We start from the raw sequence: 23,640 nt of genomic DNA, 5'->3' as shown, positions 1-23,640 counted from the left end.
TGCCCTCTTTCATTCGACTGTCATCCGGTGTCAAAGTTGTTTCGGCCTGTGACGTTGAGTGCATATCACCACATTTGAAAGAAATATCGCTGCTATCAAGTTCTGATGCGTCAGTGAATGCTGCTGCTGGTTCATTCTCTGTCATTTCAACATCTGCTACTTCAACATTGATGGGAGAACACAACAATGTCCACAGTTTTCTTGGTGGCAATTTTTTGGCGGGTGTAGATTGTGTGAATTGATCTGCGACTACTTCAGAGCTATCTTCAATACATCCAGTATCATGTTGTGGTGGTGGTGCAGTCTCACTGTAGCAATGGTCCAATACAACTTTGCTGGATTCTCCGGACACATTCATTTCATGTTCTGGCCATTGGACATGAGCATCACGAGTCTCAACACGCGGCGTCTGAATTAATAGTTCCTCCATAGTGTAAATGGTCTGGCAAGCAACATCTCTCATTCGCTTCACTGTCTGTGTATGTATAGTTCGGACACCCACGGGTAACTAGAGGACAGATTGGAAAAGGGATGTTCAGTTTAAACACAAGATAAAGTATAGTACAATTGGCTGGAAAAAAACATAAAATAGTCCCCAGCACAAAATAATTCTAAAGATATGAACTGTTTGTAACTAACCTAATTTTTGTTTCTTTTCTTTGCAACTTTTTTGACTCGACCTTCAACATCTGCACGCTGTTGCTCCGATTCGTATCCGCATGTCTCCCTTTCCTCTTGCGCTGCAACGACTATATTTTCTGTATACGCATAGACGGCACAGAATGAGGCTCCATCGACTCCCTGAAACATAGTTTTTTCATTACTGTGTATCAAAATATTGTTAGTATAAAACACACGTGAGGACGAACACACAGGTACATCTCAATAGCCAAACACGATTTAAACATTGTGTGGAATAATCAAACGACATGTATTTGAGCTCTGATGACCTAGTTTGATGGAGCTGTCAGTATCCATACCTCTGGCTCTGCATGGACTGCCACGAATGATTGTATTGAAGAGGAGGCATCAGCAACTCCCTGAAACACAGTACTTGCGTTAGTATGGTTTTCAATATTGTAAACATAACACACACTTGGGGTCGACGGCACAGGTACATATAAAGAGATAACCACAAATGTTTCATTGCCTAAAAGAATCAAGGAATATTTAAATATGATCAGATTTAATCGACTTATTTCTCCGATTTCTTTACACCTGCATCATCTAAATGGGATCTTGTGATTGTAGTGGAAGCTCCGTCGTCTCCCTGAAACACAGTACTTTCGTTAATAGGGAAGAAAGTATAGCAAATGGAATCACGATATATGAACACGCTCGATGGAGCTGACAGTATCCATACCTCATGCTGCTGAAGAATATCTATGGATGTGGTAAATGTGGTGCGCACTTCCGAAAGCTGTTGAGCCGATTCGTATCCACATGGTCCCGCTTCCCCTGGAATTACTTGAACATCAGGCTCTGCATCAAGTGCGTGGGTTGACGCTTCAACAACTGCCTGAAACATAGTATTTGCATTAGTAATGATTACAATATTGAAAACGCAACACACACTTGGGGTCGACCGCACAGGTACATATCAATGGCTAACCACAAATGAAACATGGTGTAGAACAATCAAACGACAAGTGTTCCAGTCCTGATGATCACGGTCGATGGAGCTGTCAGTATCCATACCTCGTGCTGCTGAAGAACATCTAGGGCTGTTGTCAATGTGGTGGACGCTTCAGCATCTCCCTGAAAGACAGTACTTTCATTAGTATGGATAACACTAATTATAACTGAAAACAAACACCAGGGGACGACAACTAAGGTGTAAATCAATTGGAAAGCACTAACCAAACAATTGGTAAAATAATCACACAATACATAAAAACTATTACTTGACATGCAGAAAACAAGTCTGTAGCGGAATAGCCAAGTATGATTACCTGATACGCGCTAGAAGTGGTTGATAACTGCGGGCACGTCACGGATGTAGAATGTTCTTGCTTCAGATTCAGTGGATAGTCAAGCAGTTGTAAAGGTAAATTATTGTTTGATAATGAAATGCAAATATTAAAAAATTGCCATGTAAACCGACAGAATACTTGAGAATAATGCTATTGAAAATGCACAATATAGTACAGTTCCCTGTGCCCATGAATAGATTTCCTTTGGGGGTTATAAAATCGAAAAATAATGTATTGATAAAGGTCATTATTCAAAAAGCTATACACTCATATCAATATCGAAAGTATTACAAGAAAGTATTACAAGGAACACAAAACCTAAAATGTCAATTGATCCATTCGGCTACCTACACACTACCGCAAGGCCTAAAGCTAAATCCAGACACATGACTCACCAGTGGCGGAATGTGGAGGAATAGAGTTGGAATAGCGTTTGCGAGCAATTTTCGTGTCGTTCGCCGTTTATTCTTCTTTATTACCCAAGATGTGGCGTACATGTTCGAGGAAAAATGCCGGCTGCAGATGCGGTATCGATCACCCCTCTTGTCCTCTAAGACTTGTTGGACTCTACTTTCCAGCTCATCCAGTGGATATCTGCAATGTCTGACCCATTCTCTTATTCGATCAACAGTTTTCGGGAATACATGCATTGTAGTGCCTTCAGATTTAGCATGGGTCTTCGAAGGGCAACCGCTAATCGAACAGGCAGGCATTGTTGAAAATTCTGAAAAGCAAATATCAAGATAATTATAAAACCTTGATGAATAAAAATGTCATAAAAAAGTAAATGAACCATACCATGTTCAATGCAAGGTTTGTTTTGGTCGCCGGAACTATACCAGTTCATCATGTGCGGCTCAGTATTTGCATAAGTTACAGAAATGTTTTAAATGATGTGACTAAACTCTGAACATGCGACTCGTCCCTTGGATGTTCTGTCTTGCATGAGAAGGAAACATGCTTCCATTATAGACTGGACCCCCGAAGGATGCAATTCGATGACAATTGACACAGATGAAAATAAATAGATCTATTGATAGCATAACAATTGAAACTCAAGTCAATAGCAATGGGACCAATGACCATAGCACTATTGGGTACTGTAATCGCAAATAGATAGAAATGTAAAAATGACCGAAATATGACTAGGATACATGGCCTTACCTTGACCAACAAACAGTTGGATTCAGCAGGCCGAGCAGTATGTTGCAGGAGAACAGGTAGATGGCCACAGGTAGCACACTGACGAGTTTGCTCCAAGCGGTCACAGATACACGATGACGAGCAGATTAGCATAGATATCAGTGCTTCTCAGGTAGAAGGTTCAGAAGTTGACTTGCAAAGCACAAAGATGTTCTCATGAGACATATCAAGTGGTTTATAAAGTATTAGAAACAGGGGTGTGTTTGTGAATGAATGACGTGTGTATGTCGTGGTATTATGTGGTTTGCAGGGGGGCGGCCTACCTCAGGGGAGGCCTGCCTGGAGACACAGGGTCTGAGGTGGCCATGTGAGCGATGGCCCTTCAGACCCCGTGTGATACCTTTTGAAGTGTACATGCTGTTTGGCACCTTGGCCGTTTGCGCCCGTGACAGCCCCCCATGCCAGCGCTCATCCCTGGGTGTGAACCGCCTTTCATAGAGGGGGTGGGGATGGGCCTGGGGTGTGCAGATAAGGCACAGGAAGACTGCTGAATGGAGACACACTTATGTGGATTGCAGGGGGGCGGCCTGCCTCATGGGAGGCCTGCCTGGCGACACGGGGTCTGAGGAGGCCATGTGAGCGATGGCCCCTGGGCGTGGGATACCTTTTGAAGTGTACATGCTGTTTGGCAACTTGGCCGTTTATGCCTGTGACAGCCCCCCATGCCAGCACTCATCCCTGGGTGCGAACCACCTTTGATAGAGGGGGGTGGGATGGATGGCCGGTGGGCATGCAGGCAAGTGTGTGGGAGCGAGGGGCCATCAGGCCCCTCTCATCCTTTACTTCTCAGTAGAAACTCGGACCAAGTGCCTCCAGTAGTGGGTTCGCCCCTTGCCCTTATGTGATGTTAACTTTGGTTGACATTCGCGTAGATGGGACCACTGAGCAGGACACGGGGCATCCATTTTTGTACCCCCTTTCCACTCCATCTTGGTGACCAGGCATCACTGCGTAGAGCACATGGCCCCCACCCTCGTTCCCACTCTGACTGGAAAACTCCAGTCAGCTAATAAATGTAACACATCACTCTTCCTCTGAGATCACTGTCCTGCATGTGAACCAGCCTGAACTAAGCACATAGCTCATTCATCTCCACAAACGTGTCCTTGCCCACGCACCCTCGCCAGTGGAAACTTAATGCCATTCTGACCCTGTGTCCCTGCAAGGTATTCTCTTCATGTGCCAGACCACTGACCACGCCATGATGCCCACCTAGCATATCCCCAACTAACATTAGACCCCTACTGCAGTATATCGTTGCCTATCAATAACAAATGCCACATACCGGAGATTCTTGTGAGCACAGACCCACACTTCAAACAGTGTATTATAGTGGTCAAGACCCTTAACCTAAGGCCTGTATAATCCAATGTTGATTGATAGTATAGATAGATGTGTGACTTTTATAGAGACATAACCGACTGAAAGACTTTGAACAAGTGTTATTTAGTGCATGCATTACTTAGAATATATTATGTTAGCTTAGATAGTGACCACCCTGCTTCACAGCGACCTGACCTTCACCCATTCGGAGCACAGATGTCTGACGTCCATCCTTGAATGGAGACACACTTGATTCATTTAAAAAATCGAAACAACCGTTGTTAAAATATGTTTTTATTTTGTATTTTATTTTGATGACACAAAAATACAAGACTTTACACATTGTACAGGTCAGGTTGCAGCACAGTGAGAGAAAATCCCCTGTACTGACCGCTGTCACTCGGGAACGTTTCTCTTATGGCACAGGCGGGTATTACTCTTCGAACGCGGTGTCCAAGCCTCCCATGAAGCCACCATGTAAAGGAACGATAGGCCACCAGCCGGTACCACCTGTGAAAAAGAATGATACAAACTGTTTTTAAATGAACAAGATAAGTTTAAAAAACGTTTGTTGTCAATGATAATTCTTGTAACTAATGGCATTCTGCTCAGACAAATGCTATCTAGACACTGCACACTATTGAACGACTTTCATGCGTTACAATGATATGTATATGTAATTTTGGATATAGTAGAAGACCATGAAATAGGAGTGGCATGACAAGCAGAGTATACTTACTCGTTACTCGGATTACGAGGACGAACAGTTGCGCGAAGTTTGTGCATTAGCACCATCATTATCCTCAACACGGACCGTGTGAGGCAGGCTGCCCTGAAGTCTGGTAGCTCAGTGATGCATTGCGGTCGTGGCTCGCCTTCCGAAATGTAGGCCACGCATCCCGAGTTTTCACAGCAGCAGCAGTTCTCGTCCTCGGTTGGCATAAACTCGCACCGATTGCATGTGCACCAGGTGGAAACACCGTCCATGCGACTAGGTCCAGGCTCTTCAGCTGTTGAATCGTCTTCCCAACTGCCGTCCGAAGCTCCATCGTTTTCGCGTGTTTCCCTTTCCAGTAGTTCCTCCTCGGTATACTCGGGCTCGTACATGTAGGGCATTATTGTAGCCATTGTGTGTTAAACAAACTAAAATAATTTATAGCGGTGGTACTCGTATCTGTTCACACGGGCTACAAGCAACGAAGGTAGCTGACCAGAGCACAGAAACGAGTCACAGAATACTCAAAGTAACACAGAGAGAGGAATGGAATCGAAAATCTGCTGCTGTGCGTTGTGAAACGGTCTGTTTATACTTATTGAGGAAAGAGGCTGTTATGATAGAAGGAAGGCTTCAAACTCCCAGTCATTTATAATAAAGACCTTTATTAAAAGGTTAAGTAGATACATAGGACGACCCCCAGCAGGAGGCTCACAACCGTCCTCTTCAGCCTTGCCTCTTCAATCCCCTCCACTCTAGAACTTATATATAATGCATTTGTATGTTCTATGGTAATTGAATTAATTGTTGAACACTTGAAAGCTGGCAGAAACACTGGCAGATAAAACATTATATGAAATACCATAAATGAAAGACAAAGAAAAATTCTAGCATGCAATTGGAGAAGAATTACGGTTGATTGAAAAGAGTCGCCCTTTCTTGATTGAAAAGAGACACCCTTTCTTTGTTCCAAATGCCTCTTCCCTTGACTAACACTGACGAACCCAAATCTTTCATGACTTGTTTGGGTTCAGAAAACAACGAGGCTCCTTTGCGAACTTTGGTAGGGAGTTAAACTTTAATCCAATCACCCTCTTCAACCTTGAGTTCCCTACAACAATTCCTCTGATCATACCTCTCCTTGGATCTAATTCCAGACTCAAAAATGTTCCTTTTCACACACTCTAGATCCACACCCACCATTTTTGATTTACCCATCCACCCTGGACACAAATGGTTAGTCGGTTTTCTACCTCTCAAGATTTCGAATGGAGTGACACCTGTGACGCTGTGGGGAGTTAATCTATACTGGAAAGTTCGTTCCATCACCGTTCTTACCCAATCTCCTCCAGTAGCTACCGCTATCCTGATAGCCTCCATTAAAGTCCTGTTAAACCTTTCTACACATCCATTGTTCTGAGGGTGATATAAAGAAGTATTCACTTGCTCAATTCCATGCTTATCCAAGAATTCTTTGAACTCCTTGGAAACAAGTGTAGGTCCATTGTCGGACAAACACCTCCTAGGAAACCCTTCTCTCCAGAATAGTTGTTCCAAAAATCTCATTATGCTACTGCTAGATATGTCTTTAAGTACACATACTTCTGGCCATTTCGACAATAAATCCATCACTACTAATAAGTAGCTATCCCTTCCACCACCAATGTTAAAAGGACTTAAGAGATCCAAAGCAATTGCATCCCAAGGGACACGCGGACACTCCCTCACTATCATGGGAACCTTCTGCACCTTCAACCCTTTGGTCCCCTCAACACATTCCACACAATCTTTGACTTGTTCCTCAATGTCTTTGTCGATACCAGGCCACCAAAATTCAGATCTTATCAAACCCTTCGTTCTGGCAAGGCCTAGATGCCCAACATGGGCTAACTCCAAAACAGATTTCCTCATACCAACTGGAACAACCATCTGATGACCTTTGTACAAATAGCTATCCTGAACCCATAGCTCCTCCTTTACTTTGGCGAAACCACTCCTCTCACCTTTATGACTCCTAATTTTACCTTCCACAACCAGTGTAAGTAATTTTTGATATACATCATCCTCAGTGCAAGACACGTCCCACTCACTCTTCCTTAAAGTATCATGTACCTGGAATATCTCTGCACTCTACCCTGAATTTAGAAAATCATCATCACCACTCGACAATTCTCTCTGGACAGATCTAGATAATGCATCTACAACTACATTAACCTCCCCCTTGACACGGAGCATGGTATACTGTAAACCTTGCAATACCGTGACCCATTTCATTATGCGCCTTGACACTCCCTCCAAACCTCCTTTTGTGAAAATTCCAACCAGGGGTTTATGGTCTGTGCAAATGGTGAATTTCCTGCCCCACAAAAACCTTTTAAACTTCTCAACTCCCCAAACACATGCCAGGGCCTCCTTCTCAACAACAGAGTATCTAGATTCTGGTCCCTTCAAAGACCTGGCTGCAAAAGCCACGGTCTGTAAACCTGTCTGATCCTCTTGCATCAGAACAGCACCAACACCATAATCACTTGCGTCGACGAAGAGCAAAGTAGGTCTACCTTCCTCAAATATCTTCAAAATAGGAGAATTGACAATGGCCTCTTTTATCATCAAAAATTCTTTCTTACAATGGTCATTCTGTTTGAAAGTTACTGCCTTGCGGGTGAGAAATCTCATGTTCCTTGACATTTCTGACAAATTTGCCATAAAACTCAACCAGGCCCAAAAATGATAGTATGTCCCCTTTAGAGTTGGGCTCCTCCATTCTTTTTATGGCCTCAATGGCTTCCTCTTTGGGCTTGGTTCCCTCTCCAGTGATCTCATGGCCCAGGTACACCACCTTGTTGGCTTTGAAGGTACATTTTTCCAAGGCAACCATGAGACCTGCTTCCTTCAAAATGTCTAAAACTCTCTTCAACCGATTATCATGCTCCTTCTCGTCACTCCCACACACAAGAGCATCACCCTGATAACACATCACCCCTTTCTCACCTCCAAGTAATCTGTGCATAATGCTCTGAATCACACTTGCAGCTGAGACCAATCCAAATGGCATACGAACACACCTGAATAAACCAATTGGAGTTATGAAGGCAGTAAGGTCCCTGGAATTGGGATGTAATTCAAGTTGATGGTAGGCCGACTTCAGATCTAGTATAGAGAACACCTTTGAGCCAGATACTCCCACCATCAAATCATCTATTTTCGGAAGAGGAAACCTGTCTGCCACAACCATGCTGTTCAAAGATCAATACAAAGCCTCAAAGACCCATTATTTTTTCTGACCACCACTATGGGACTAACCCACTCACATGCATCTATCCTCTCAATGACCCCATCACTTTCCATTCTCTTGAGTTCCTCATCTACATCTTTCTTAAGAGCAAGAGGAATAGTTCGCAGTTTTGCAATTTTTGGAACAGCACCTTTTTTTAGGCGAATCACATGAACAAAGCCCTTCAGACACCCCAGTTTCCCAGACGGGCTTGCTTGTACCTCTGTGGAATCTCCACCCGCCACTGACATTACCTGCTCGGGATGACTTGCCTCAAGCCTTATCTTCAATTCAGCCTGATCACTCCATAACAACTCTCCCCCTTTGTTGGTAACATACACGTAACCTTTGGCCTTCCTGTCCTTAAATTGTAGTTCAGCATCAAAGCAACCTATAATGTCTATGGGAATATCTCCATAAGCATTTGCTTTGACAGTATTCTCCCATAAAGTACAACAATCAAATTTGTCCCTCCACACTTCCACACTTATCAAGGTGTAATCAGCACCACTATCCATAAGCATGCGTATGGGTACTCCTCGAATTACAACCTCTGCATAAGGTTTTTGCTTTTTCACCCTGCCATTGATGGCATTCACTAAAAATACAACTTCCCTGCCATCCTCATAATATGATTCATCTTCATAACTCGCACTTATTTCATGCACTTGGTTTGACCCAGCATTAAAGTTTCTACAACATTGGGCAATGTGCCCTCTCACACCACACTCATTGCATATGATATGAACAGCAAAACATTCCTTATCTGACGCTATATGCGACAAACTTCCACATCTAAAGCAGCGTCTCCCTGGGAGACCCCTCGAAGGCCCAGAATCCTTAGCCATCCTAAATGAACTTATGTCTCTGGGCATTCCTCTGCTGCCCTTTGCAGGAACCCATTGTCGCCACCCTCTGCCAGTTGCCGGCTTATTCTCCTCATTTCCTTTTCCATACTGCAAGGAGCGCCTTGGATTCCCTGTACTCTGTCTCTGAACCACTTTTGACACCTTTTGCACTGTTCCTTCACTCTCGTCTAACTTGGGTTTACCATTGTTCACAGCATCTGACTGAAGAACCTTAATGCATTTATCGGTGTGTTCCACTATTTTCGCTATCTCGATTGCTCGATCCAAAGTGGGGTTCCTCTCTTTCCATAGTTCTTTCCTGATACTGTCATTGGAGCATTTGATCATTAGCTGGTCTCTTAAGTGCTCATACTGACAGTGAGTAAACTTGCATTTCACCGCTAAACCTCTCAGAGCCGTGACAAAATCCTCAATACTTTCACCACTCTTCTGCTCCCTCGTGGCGAATTTATATCTTTCCAATATGATATTCTCCTCCACTCTAAAATGCCTGTCCAATTTTGCTAGTGTTTTCTCATAGGGACCAGCATCCAAAATATCAGAGGGCTCTGGCAATCTCTTCAAGACCTCTTGGCCTGCAGTTCCCAAACAGTGGAATAGCAATGCCTCCTTGCGCTCATTGGAGTAATTGGCACCAAACACTGCCAATGCATATTTGTTGAAGCCCTCTTTCCAGTCCACCCATCGTACCCTGGGCTCACCTAGCACAGGAAGAAAAAACACAGGTGGAGGTGCATTTGCCATGTCTCACTCTAAGCGTTGCAGGTGCAAACTGAAGTTATAAAATCTACCTGCAGTTCGGTTGTCAGTGGAATTTCACCCACTTAGCATAAGTCACCTGTTTGCCAGATACAAGTAGCAGCTCCACGCTTCACTCCCTCTCCTCAAATGTACAAGGCCGTTGCTGCCGCTCCACGAATCGTGCCGTGCGAGCTGCCGTGCTACAAATCAGCTGATTGCGGCTCTCCGCCATGGCTCCAATCACCTTGGCAACGACTGTCAACAAAGATGGCCACCGCGTCTTTGGGTTCTCTCCTCTAGTGCGTGATGACGTCACTCGGGAGACCCAGACTCGCACGGGGACCGGCCGACATGGCGTACTGAGCAGTGACGTGAGGGAGCTGGCACACGCACACGGAAGGTAAGCGCTCTGCAAGTGAACGCTCTGCCTGTTTACTATCAAACCAAAGTAATCCTGTTACAGGGCCAACCGCCGCCCAGTAATCCCACCACGCAGTCTCCGGACGTGGGACAAAATAGTTTATAGTGGCGAGAACGTTGCTATCACTCCTTTCCCCAAAGTCTCTGGAACAGGAAAGAGAAGAAAAAAAAACACGGCGGGAACCTTCGTTCCGTAGTCCACACAAGCACCTGTACAGTCTGTCTTGCGAGTGTTTGACACCTCCACAGGTTCCGTGTTCAGCTACCGCCTCATAAAGAACTGGTCCAAAATTGTACCATTCCGTGGCATACCCTTCAGTTGCGCCGGGGGTCGTCCACAGGAGTACGCTCCAAGTTGATCTCGTCACCAAATGTTATGATAGAAGGAAGGCTTCAAACTCCCAGTCATTTATAATAAAGACCTTTATTAAAAGGTTAAGTAGATACATAGGACGACCCCCAGCAGGAGGCTCACAACCGTCCTCTTCAGCCTTGCCTCTTCAATCCCCTCCACTCTAGAACTCTATACATATAATGCATTTGTATGTTCTATGGTAACTAAGGTGACAGCATGCAAAGTGGAGTGATTGTTGAACACTTGAAAGCTGGCAGAAACACTGGCAGATAAAACATTATATGCACATCCTAACAGAGGCATACTGCCATTTCCATGGCGACACGTCATTAGCTGAAGCGCAGCGAATGTTGACACGAGACGTGCTTTGGTGTTGTGAAATGGGCGATACACGTCTGCTGATGACAGGCTCGGGGGCAGGGGATATGATTTAGTGCCGTAAAAGCAGGCCAGCCAGCCAGGGCGATGGGGGAAATGATAGGATTATCACAAAATGGCAGCTCCCTGATGCCTGTTTTCGCGTGCGTATAATGGACGAAAACTCGGGTAAGGTCCATAGGAAATTGTTCTAAAATCGAGCGACTTAGGCTTAAAAACACATGGCCGACCCGTAGGGGCAATACAAATTATTTACCGAACCATTCCTTTAACAGAACTCCAAGCCTTTGAACAGGTGGCAGGCTTTTCTGTTAATTACGGTAAGTCGGAGGCACTGGGGGTAAACATGACTAACGAGACACTAAACCGTCTCCGGGAGGCCTGCTCGCTGAAATGGAGCTCCACATCGACAAATTATCTTGGGATACACATTGCGGCAAACCCTAAACAACTATATGCAGCGAATTCCCCCCCCCCCTCCCTGTTTAAAGACCTGGAGTCCGACCTTAAGAGATGGGAGAAGCAGGACATTTCACTCCTAGGAAGAATCACAGCATGCAAGATGAATCTACTTCCCAGATTTCTGTACCTATGCTCATCCTACCAGTGCAGCTCCCAAGAAAACCCCTTATGCAGCTACAAAAGCAGCTCCCCAAGTTTATATGGAAAGGGGGGTAAAGCCTGGATCCCGCTGAAGGTAATGACTGAAGCAGCTAAATGGGGAGGGATGGATGCACCTAATCTCCACAACTACTATATAGCACCCCAACTAACTAACGCTACTGCATGGGCTGAGAATCCAAGCCCCGAGGTGGACTCGTATCGAATAAGCCAGGAGCCCCCCGCCAGTAACTTCTCTACTACATATCTCGGGCAAGGCGCGCCAGCACTAAACAACACTCTCCTCAACTAGAGCCACCTTAAGTTACTGGGACTGGGCGCTTCGAAATAAAAAATCCCCAAGGGGCTGAGTTCACTCTCCCCAGTCCTTCAGAACCCAGATTTCTCCCCAGGCCTGGAAACTGGGAACTTTGGAAACTGGGCCCAAGGCGGCCTTCGAACCCTCTCGCAACTTTTTTAGAACAGTGGCCCGCTAACTTTCGAGGAACGCAAGAGCCGCTTCTCCCTAGCAGAAACGGACAGATTTACCTATGCACAAATCTGGCCATGGATCTCCCAACCAGCGGCCAAACAAGGTGCCATGAAGGAGCTTCGCCCCTGGAGCTCGCGTTAAAGGAAGGCCAGCGTCGGGGCCTCATCACCAAATTGTACAAGCTGCTACAAGACGACATTCTATCCTCCAGGCCTGCATGTATGTCCCACTGGGAAACAGATTTGGGGCACCCCAAGAAGGAATGCGCTCTCAAACTCCTCTATCAGTGGTACTATCCCCCGGAGCGCCTTCATCACTTTCAAAGGTCTCTGGACCCGGCCTGCTGGAGGCTTTTAGGGAGAAGGTTCTCCAGACTATTGAAGCAATTACTGGCTGTAAATTGGCAGTGATCCCAGAGGTGGTCTTGCTGGGAGATGCATGGCCAGAGTGCTACCCAAAATCGGGAACGACCGCCAGGCTACTCACCCACTCCTCCTGGTGGCGAAGATCACCTTTGCCCGCAAGTAGAAGACCCATGAAGGCCCCCCTTCTAGCACTATGGTGGATTAAAGTTTGGGATATCCTTGTTGCCGAAATAGTCACAGTGGCTAAAGAAGGGCTACCTCAACGCTTTACAGACTTCTGTGCCCCCATCCTGGAATACAATAGAACGTTCCCTGTGCTATCCTTCCAGCCACGGTTTGCAAGACATTTTTTACGCTTTTAGCGTCTTCGGCCTCCAGTCCAGGAGGGGTCATGAGAGACAGGAGGTCTCAGAGCTACATACTTAAGGGAGGGGGTGGGGGAGAGGGTGGTGGGGCTCAGTCCGTAAGGGCGACACAGCATGGCTGCCTGTCTTGATGAAAATGAAAGTAACCTGTTGCAACTGGTTCTTAAATAAAGTTGTTAAAAAAACGATAAGCATGACATTCTGACATTTGTTGAGCTGTTGCACAAATTGTCTGTTTAGTCCTGTTTTGTGAGAACCCCTGTACTGTACTTAAAAAGGTGAATGTTATGAGATACAGCTGCTGGACTGTTTTAACTTTGGAGTGGGTGTGTCCGTCTTCTTGGCTTTTTGTGGTATAGTGCTCTAGAGCAAAGTAACTGGTATTCTTTAAAGTCTTAAGGTTAAAGCAATCGCTGTAGCTGACATTCACCATGACATAGAAATATAAATATCACTGTATACAGCTAACCGCTTCATTACAAATTCTAGAAAATAATTCTCATTTAAATGCTTGTTTTTCTTTCATAGAAAAATATGATCCCCTATTCATGCATCCAGATTTGGCTTGTGGAACTCACACTGGCAGCTGTGGACATATTATGCACTCCAACTGTTGGCAGAGGTATGTATAAAGCATAAGGGCAGTTCATGTGTTTTACCCTGGTCCACTAAATAATTGCCCTCTTCTTTTTCTGACACAAATGTGTTCTCCTCGTTATGATAATGCATGAGACTGTACACTCCACTTCAGACCCATTCCCACCTGTCACGTTGCCACCTGCTCAGGGCTATCTCTCAGCCCCCGTTCCACCACTGTAAAGGGATGTCCTCCCCAGTAAGGGATAATGACCAGAGACCCTTTGAACAGTCCATGCTTGATCACTTAGTCACAATTATGCAATGATTTTGTTGTCCTGGCTTGCACTGTTTTGTTCCCTGCTCTTTGTTACCTTCTGGTGCCAGGAATTGTCTCCTGCTCATCGGCTTCCTAGCACGCATTTCAAATCTACTGCTTATGTACTTCACAGCTCAAATAAATGGGAATCCCTGCAGATGCCATTTCTAATGTGTAGTATCCTCCCACAGGTTCCTCATCTAATATATATTTTTGCAGGTAATCTTGGAAACCTTTTCACCAGCAGGTACACTGTGCAATCTCCGCTTCGGGATCCCTCGACACTTGCTTGTCTTGATGCAGGATAGGTATTCAGAGAAAATGTTGTTTAAAAAAAAATTAAAAAACTTTAAAATGGCAGATTTAGAAAGACTACTCTGTGACTGCACAGAGCAGTCTTTCTAAATTTAACTTTCACGCCCCTGTCGCACACTAGTGCAGGATTAATGAGCGGATTAGGGGGTAAAACCCCTCTGATTTCAGAGGTGATGGTGAGGTTAAAAAAATTATATTTGGTGACTATTAAAGGCTGCACGAAATCGGCCAGAAAAATCGGTCTTTTTTGTGTGCCGCCTTTAATATTTGAGAATTTCACAGAGAACCACTGAATGCGATGTCAGCGTCCATACATATAGCCCGCACAGGGCCCTGTGACTGCTGTTACTTTATTCAGCATGCTTCACAGAGCACTAGTTTTTATCAACATGTCTACTCCTAAGGTATCTGGGGTGTAAATGGTGCGCAGATTGTGATCCCAAGATGTCGATTTCTGATCCGCATTGCATTGGCCTTTGGTGCCTTCACACCAGACACAAAGTTGCAGAGTGCGAGGTGTTGGTCGAACTGAAAGTGCTGAACAAGAGTGCATTCAAATTGACTTTGGGGACCCCTGCCTTTAAATCCCTGCAAAGTCCCCAAAGCGACCCAAAAAATAGAGCCAACAACCACTGTAAGCTCTTGCACTACAGTAGTCCTGCCATTCGTCTTCATCTCCAAAGAAGGTGTCATAGACATTCTTCAACTTTGGAGTTCTCCCCCAACAAAGAGAAGGTAAACTTTCTTTCTAAATCTTCCTTGACAAAGCAATGGGGAGAGTTTTGTTTAAAAATGCTTGAGATCTTTAATAAAGCAGCTTAGACAGCTGTGGCAATGGATCCACAAAAGCAATCGGACACTACCGCTGGTAGGGAGTCCACAAAACATTGATTGCGCAACCCCAAGAGCTCTGGTACTGAAGCCTCCTTAATGGTTTCTCAAGTAGCGTAGACACAGTCCACCACTGTTGATGCCTCCTCAACACTCCATGCCAACCTCGACATCCCTTTCAAAGGACCAGTCGTCAAAAGTGGTGCCAAGTTCTACTTTGCCGTTGAAGTACATTGTCGAATCGACTGAAATCATGAGATTTTTTTTAATCCATCTTTGATGATTAGGCAGACCCAATTTCTTTGGGTTCAAACCCCTCCTGGGAGTGCAAACCGACCTCCATAAGGACTAATTAGCAGAGGGGGCAAGAATATCTGAACTGGCTTGAGGAACACTGGGTGTCCTCGGTATGTCTCATGAACTTGGATTAATGCAGTCTAACCCATATGCTGATCCAAACACGACACATAGGTGGGTAATGTCAAAGGTATCTGAGGCTCTGCAGTGGGAATCTTACAGATCTATTTGTCAAAGGCCTTCCAGAAGACTATTTTTCAAATTGTATACATATCCACTTGCGACATTCCATGTATATTTAGGTTCTTAATTGCGAGTGCCAAATAAATGTTCTTCACACTTGTCAAGTTTCTTTTCAAAAGTTTATCTTTTCTATTCCATATATGAACTTTTACTCTCTACACGTATTTCTCCCTTGCTTATATCACAAGGGATCATCAGGAGAGATTTATTGCTATTTTTTGGAAAAACAAAATACATTTTTGTAAGTAAGTCAAAAAGAAAGTAAGAATTTTTTTTTTTAACAAGAAAAGTTTTCTTCAGTGATACAATTTTAGACATCATTTTTAAGTCTTATAAGGCTTTTTCATCATAATATTGTTTTACAGCTTTCATAATGGCTTTCATTTTTCTATTCGCAACATTATAACAACACAAGAAAAGGATACTGTTGTAAAAGTGGCACTCACCAATTGTGTTTACCTTGAGCCTGTTTTGCCAAAGTTCATTCATTCAACATGTTATCCGGAAGCACCTCAAAACCTTCCTCTTCACTTCTGCTTTCTCTCTCCCTCTCCCCTGCTAAATTCTTCACCTAAACTGCACTGATTCTGCAACTGGGCCACTCTCACCGACCTCCGTCCTGGGCCCAGTCACTCTTCACTTGCACTGCCTCCCTGGCAACCCCTGCACTGGGGGACTCTCTCTGTATCCCTACAGCCCCCCCCCCCCCAGCACTTGTCTGCACTTACCTTGCATTTGCCACCAGCTGGCCCTATTTATTTATTATTTTATTTCTATTCTACTTATTTGTACTGCACTCCCCCTTCCCCTTGCACTTTTTCCCTTCACCCTACCCCTGCACTTGCGCGGTCTGAATGACACCTGGCCTAGTAGGATAGTTGTCTGTCTTCCCCTTGTTCCCCCCTCCCTCCCTGCCTCGTCGCGCCTTGAAACACTTGTGTATAGGCGCGTTACAAATGCCATATCATATATCTATGCACTCTCTGTGGGCACAACTATACAGTTCCTTTGGGTTTTTTGCCCTATTTAAACACAAAAGCACATATTTTTTGGTGTCAGGTTTCCTTTAGTTTGCGGTCAAATTACTATTAAACCTTGAGGAAATCAAGGGTTTAATAAGCTTACCTGCTGCTCTGGGGCGCGATCCGTTTGTCTCTCCCTGGCTCCTTGTTTCGGCGCACTTTTTGTGTATATTGTGCGCGTTTAAATATGATTTCCGCGTGTGACGTCATCACACTCGCGTTCCCTCGTGCGCGATGACGTCATCGCGTACTCGCGTGCTACGTTCCGGCTATTTTACGTGCCGGAACCACACTTGTTTACTTTATTTCGCTTAGTGGTTCCAGAAGACCCAGTGCTACCTTCTCATGCAGGCCAGAAAGATCTTTTTGTACCCTTCCCTCAGAGAGTAAAGGCAATATGTCTTTGCATCGGGTAGTATGGCACTGAAAGCATTTAGCACATCTCATGCCTTTGCTAAATATACCCACGCCTTGTAGGAAGTCATCTCAGAGGCTGCGCGACATATACCTGGAGGTGAAGTGAGGGATAGTTTTAATGACCTTGTTACCGACTGGAAGTAGACTGGATGTTCAGCCTTGCAGGCTGGGGGCAGATGTTGCAGACTGCTTGGGCCGGGCTAAAGACACTGGTTCAGTCAAAAGCTAATTTTCATGGCTAAGGACATCCAGGTTTGCCCCGGATGCACAGTCAAAACATTTTGACATGCCCTTCAGAGAACACCTGTTAGGACCAAAGGCCAATGACGGTCTAGAAAAATGCAAACATCCAAAGCGGCTGCCAAATCCTTTGGGGCTTTTAGTAAGGCAACAATTGGTACACACATTGACACTGTGCTGGAGATCTAGGCCTTTTCGTTACTTCAGTTCCTTTAGCCAAAGGGGCAAGGGCCAAGCCATAGCTAAACAAGACCAAATGATTCTCCTGACCAGGTAAAGGCAGAGATGCAAAAACAAGACCGATACTGTGACTGTTCCCTCCGGATCCACAACTGCATCAAAACTGCTTTGTGGTGTTCCTCCACACCTTGGTAGTGGGAGGGAGACTATCCCTGCACTCCAAATAATGGTTGTATATTACTTCAGATACACGAGTACATATAGTGGTCGCTGTTGAGATGGATTTCCAAAATGAACCCTGGGAGGGTAGCATTTGAGAGGCCACCCTATTATTGTGAACAAGGACACACTGAGATTTTAGCCAAACCCAATCAAGGTAAGATAGCAGAGCGGCAAGGCTTTGGCTCAGGAGGGGTGTGAAAGTGGTCTAGGGCTACAATGAGTCCACACAGAGCAGCACCAGTAATTCCAGTTAGACAGGCAAGTATAAATGCATACAATAATTTATTTGGCCTTTGAAATACATACTAGGCAGATAAAAACATCTAGTCGGAAATTGTCACACCCACAATATAAAACAGATTTATACAATTACCCCTATAACGATGTAAGAAAGCATTTGATTACAATAATCAGTGAACCACAGATAAGTGCTTTCTTTCCAGTGGCATAAAACACTTTCTGTGTTTTCTTTGAGCAAGGTCCACAAATGAATAGCCACAACTAAACCTATTGTTTATACTGAGCATACAATGCTTTTTTGGTGTATGCACATTTTTTTTTCTCTGCACAGGAGTACTTTTGCTAGATACTTTGGCAGATCTTCAGTGATGAGCTCTCTTTATAATAACATATGAAATATTTGTTTTATCCTTTATCCTTGGAAAAAGTGGTGCACGATGCACCTCTTACAATGATTTTTAAAGAATTGCAGTGGAACGGAAAGCGTCGCTTCCAAACTCTTTTCGGATGGAATAGGTCACTAAGCATAATCAATCTGACTCCGGCATTAGAGCACCAGTACACACTGACATTTTTGCATGCCCACGAAGTGGCTTACCTCGTTAGTCTGTTGCGAACATGGACAATAATGTGTACATGAAAGCCAACCATTTCCGCACTTGGAGAACATTGCTCAACACCTTTTATTTAATTCTTTCTTGGTATCTAAATGGGTCGCAAGCACTGTGGGTGTATTCACTACCACTGTATTGCTTTAAATGAGTAAGATGCAACAGATTGTGGTTTATTTTGCCCAATTGCATTGCTAAACAATAAGCTAACATATGGAAAAATACTGGCTACAAGACGGATGAAGTTCCTTCCTTCAATAATTGATATTGATTCATCTGATTTCTTTACTTGCAGGTACACAAACACACTTCATAGACTTAAGTGAAATAGTGTCTCGCAATAATGGTGCATTCTCTTTCTAAGGGATTTCTTCCTCCCAAAAACTCCTCTTCTATGATATCCTATCCATCGCGCAGCTGTTCTTTAGAAACTTTTCCACTGTCAGGGGGTGCAGCATGGCTCTTGTCTTCTCTGTCCAGCAACTTTATGCGCTCTACGCTGGAGAGGACGTCGGGCCAGTATATATTGAGGGGTCGTTCCTTTTTTCCAAACACTGTTTGTTTCAGTAGGACATCATCTGAATTTACCATTTGGTTGTCGCCATGCCAAACCATGCACAGACCTCAGAGTTCAAACTGTGCATGGACTTTAGCCGCAGATGTCTGTTTTATATCGTCACCAAATTTGTTTATACTACTTGGGCGTGGAAAACGACACCCAGGATTGTGCGTCGCGTCAGTCCATGCACACGAAGCCTCTCTGGGAACGGGAGTCAAACATTTTCACCTTTGTCCACAAGAAAAAGGATCATATTACACAGTCTCGTTTGGGGCAACGGAGCGTTGGTCCGAGGAGAGGTCCTCTCTGTGTAAGGGAAAGAAGCATTGCAAGAAATCCTGCCGTCATGCTGGAAATGCTTTTTGGAGGGACAGGGCCTCCTAGTCATTGTCCTACCACTTATCTCTGTGCTTTTTCTGTGTGTTTTCTACCACTGAGGTCCAGCCTGGACCTCTGGCAGATCAGCTCATTTTTTCTTTTGGGTGAACAACACCCATAGGATACCCTAATGGCACCCATGGGTGGGGGTACACCCTTGTACTCCTTGTGTGTGTTTTGGGGCACTTGTGTGTTGCTCACAGAGCAGGGTATGGGCTGGTGGCAGCTACCTTCTGGCTTGACAGTGTCTGAGTGTCCTCAATTTTTTGGGACACCCAGCCCCTGCCATAGAAATCGATGGATTCCTGAACAAGGCATGATTTTCCACTGTAGCCTATTATTGCTTTTGCCCCTTGTTCCCCAAAGTCCTGGGAATCCCTGACTCTGCCCCCTTCCCCCTGAATGACTGTTGGGCGGAATGGACATAAATGGCTCTGGGGCTGCCTCCTGCCAGACTGGCTAGAGCCTTCCCAGGGACTGTGCGTTGTAGATAGACATTTGGGGTGAGACCTGTAGGACTGAAGTGAGGAGGCAATATGCATTCTGTGTTGTGGGTGTCCGGTTGTGAGACACAATGCCTGGGCCGGGCCTGACTGAAACTGAAGCGAACTCAGTGTAGGGCTCTGAACTGTTGGGTGCTGTTATACATCAATCTGTCATTATATTAATATACTGGAGCCTCATAAATTTAATATATACCTTCTTACTGCCTTTCCCTTTACATTCCATTCCAGATCACTAGACCCCGTTCCAACTTCTATTGCAGAATTCTACAATTTCTCTTTATACAAACTATGTGCATCTAACAACATTCAACAACCCCCCCCTTACTTATCATCTTAGTTTATCTTTATAAATGAACAAATAAATGTGTACTTACAGTATAGCAGGATCACATTACATCTGCTCAATTAAACGAGCCGGCCTTCGACTCATCCTACAATGTCGACTCCTTGGAACTACATCATGTAGCTCAGAACTTGCATCACATTCTGGCTCCACCAACCTAGAGCTTTCTGAAACATCAGCAGACCCTACAGAAATGTCATCAGAAAAAAGAAAATCTATTTCTTTTTCAGGTATATCGGCTACATGTTCATCCTCAAAATCATCAAAACCATCTTGAAACAGTCTTCTAAAAAATGAAGCATTCCATTTTATCTGTCATCTCCCACAGCTGTCACCATAGGACCTTTAATCGCCTCTATTTGCAACGGCAATGGTCTGTATCTTGAATCCAATTTTCTACGCTGCTTTTGTTGCACCAGAACAGACTCTCCCACTTTTAATTTACTGTTGCTCGACTTCCTCTTGATATCAGTCCATTCTTTAATCCTTTTCTTTTTCAACATATCTCTCTCCCAGATCTCCCCATCCTCCGCATAATCCTCCAATCCGTACCTCTCCTTGATTCTGACCCTGATATGCTTTCACAGCTTGATCATGTTTCAGACTCCTCTGCTCAGACATTTCTATTTGTAGATTATCCATTGCTCTTACAAATCCTGGTTGTTGAACCTGTTGAGTCGCTTCTGCTAGTCCACTTGACCTTGTCACCTCTTTCTCTGGAAGTGATCTTAAATTGAAAACTCTTTGACGATCATACCTACGGTTTGAAACCATTGGTGTGTTTGTTCAATATACAGGTGCCATTGCTCTTTCTCGGCACATTGTCTGAAAATGATTTTCCTGTCCACATCATAGACATAATTGACCTATAGCAGGACGCTGCCCTTTGTGCGGGAATTCAAATCCACATCTGTAGCATTGTCTTTCCAACGGACTCCTACGAAAATTGTTCCAACCATCCTGACGAGGTGCTTCTCTGGATAACATATTAGAATATCTCTTCTGCCATGGTATATTTTGTCCTTTCGCAGCAATAGTGTCCATTTTCTTTGGATTTTCTATCTTCGCCGCCTGTGTATCAACTCTCTCATAGATTCTTGCTAATTCAAGTACTTCTTTCAATGGAAGTGGTTTCTTTAATAGATGTTTCCTGAATTGAGATGACACACATCCCTCAATTATTCGTAATCTTATCGCTTCATTATCATTGTAATTTGCAAAGCCACAATATACTGCCTTCCGTTGTAATCTTAATGCAAATTGTGCAATGGATTCATTCAGACCCTGTGTGCATTGTTTGAATATATATCTCTCATAATCCTTGTTTGGAGGAATTACCAGCCTGCTGCTGATTGCTGTTATCAGAAGATGATCTGTAATTTTCTCCTCTGGCGTTATTGTCTTAATAACACTTTTCAGGTCTTTACCAACTAAATTTATAAATATATCCAATTTATTTACGGCATTCTGATTCGCAACTGCTCGTAAAAACTGCTCAAACTCATCTAGCCACTCTTGCCATCTTTGACCTAGATCTTATTGAGGTTCTAGACTAAAAGGGTTTGGACGCCTTAAATAATTGACTGGATTCATGTGCACTGATACCCCAGATACAACTTGAGTAGAATTTGTGCTTGAGTCCCCATTTGCATTACCAGATGACATTTTATCCAATGGTTTATTTAGAGTCTTACTGTACTGTATTTATTTCTTGTTTTGCATGCAGGGTTATTTATTTCTTTGTTGTGGGCACTTCACTTCAATTTGCCCTTCACTATATGTATTCTTTTTGTTATTGTTTCAGCCTTTTTATTGTCCTTTTTACTTTCATTTGCTAGTGCTGCTTAAATATTTCACTTCCACTTTAACCTTATTGTTATTGTTTTTCTTCTGCCCGGTTTGTCAAATCCATAACGTTCACTTTCATATCATTTCGTCGTTTCTCCCGGAACTTATCTCATGTATCAGTGTTGTTGTAGTGTTGTTACGAGAGCAGAGCGTTTGAAATGCGTCTTTTCGTCAAAATGGCAGCACGTCTTTGATGCCTTAAGGTACCTTCGTCTGTTTTCATACGCTCGTCTTCAGCTCAGTGAAACGCTTGCGCTTTAAGCAAGTCCGTTTGTCCTCCTATTTTGAAAGATGCAGTGCCTTTCCCAACCTTACATGCATATTGTTTGATACTGAATGTTTCTTTTTTTTGTTTTAATAATAGTCCGCTTTACACCTGTATGCGCGCCTTACCTTTCTTTAATTTGTTCCAATGCCCTTCCTTTCTTGTTTCACGATATTGTTCATTCAGTGTCCGTTTTTTTTTCTTCTTTCTCTGCCTCAGTATTTCTGTTTCTTTTTCTCACTGGTTACGTTTCCCCTCGTCGCCATTGTTATACATCAATCTGTTATTAAATTAATATACTGGAGCCTCATATCAGTGATCCACATCCTTTAATATATATCTTCTTACTGCCTTTCCCTTTACTTTCCATTCCAGATCCCTAGACCCCGTTCCAACTTCTATTACAGAATTGTACAATTTCTCTTTACACAAACTATGTGCATCTAACAACATTCAACAGGTGCTTACTCCAGTCCACATTCTTGGTGTCTGGTTTGGGGTGAATGGCCTGAATGCCCGGGAGCCTGATTGGTTGCCTTCCTGAATTCGCTTGTGTGTGATTGGCTGACTGAGCCCTGCTCGGCCTGAGTGAATCGGGAAACACATGTGTATAACTAGGGACCGCTCACTCACCAATTTGTTCAGAAGCTAAATCTTGAAACTGATGTTCTGAAGTTGAAGCTGAAGCAAGAAGAAGCTGTTCCCTGGAACCCAGCTGGAGGAAGATGTCTGCTGCTACTCTTCATAGAAATCCGAAAGCCGCTGTGTTTTTCCAAACTTTCATCCAAGAGAGGACCTGGATGGGCAAACTCATCCTGGGCTACGAGGGATCATCGTGCACCTGCTGCTCTTCTTCCGAAGTACCCTGGAAGCCAGTCCTGTGTGCCTGCTGTCCGGAGAAGGGATCTTCGTGAGTCCAGAAGAGGAGTGCCTGGACATCTTGATCCGAAGAAGTCCAGTTGTCAACCAGGGTCCGGAGGAGTGTTCGTGACCACTGGAAGCCAGATTGCTGGGTATCGTCCAGAAGAGGGGGTATCCTGACATAGTGCTGCTTGACACCCAGAGCTGCAAAAGTTCCATTTGATTGAAGAATCCTTGAAGGGACATCCAATCACTTTTCCATGCCAGAGAAGATCCTGGGTCGCTGTGTGCAG

The 23,640-nt window shown here is 44.2% G+C and overlaps 1 protein-coding gene across 3 annotated transcripts in view; it reads left to right on the top strand.

The window, feature by feature from the left end:
- UBR2 (ubiquitin protein ligase E3 component n-recognin 2) overlaps positions 1-23,640 on the top strand; it is a 2,523,611-nt gene that overhangs the window by 1,741,155 nt on the left and 758,816 nt on the right. For all 3 annotated transcript variants that reach the window (XM_069608499.1, XM_069608498.1, XM_069608497.1), the window contains one exon: positions 13,603-13,696. In XM_069608499.1, the coding sequence (XP_069464600.1) occupies positions 13,603-13,696 (94 nt within the window). The remainder of the gene's footprint in view (positions 1-13,602; positions 13,697-23,640) is intronic.

Source organism: Ambystoma mexicanum, chromosome 4q (genome assembly GCF_040938575.1).
Source record: "Ambystoma mexicanum isolate Mex_15411 chromosome 4q, UKY_AmexF1_1, whole genome shotgun sequence".
Taxonomy (NCBI): domain Eukaryota; kingdom Metazoa; phylum Chordata; class Amphibia; order Caudata; family Ambystomatidae; genus Ambystoma; species Ambystoma mexicanum.
This window is presented reverse-complemented; position numbering and strand designations above follow the sequence as displayed.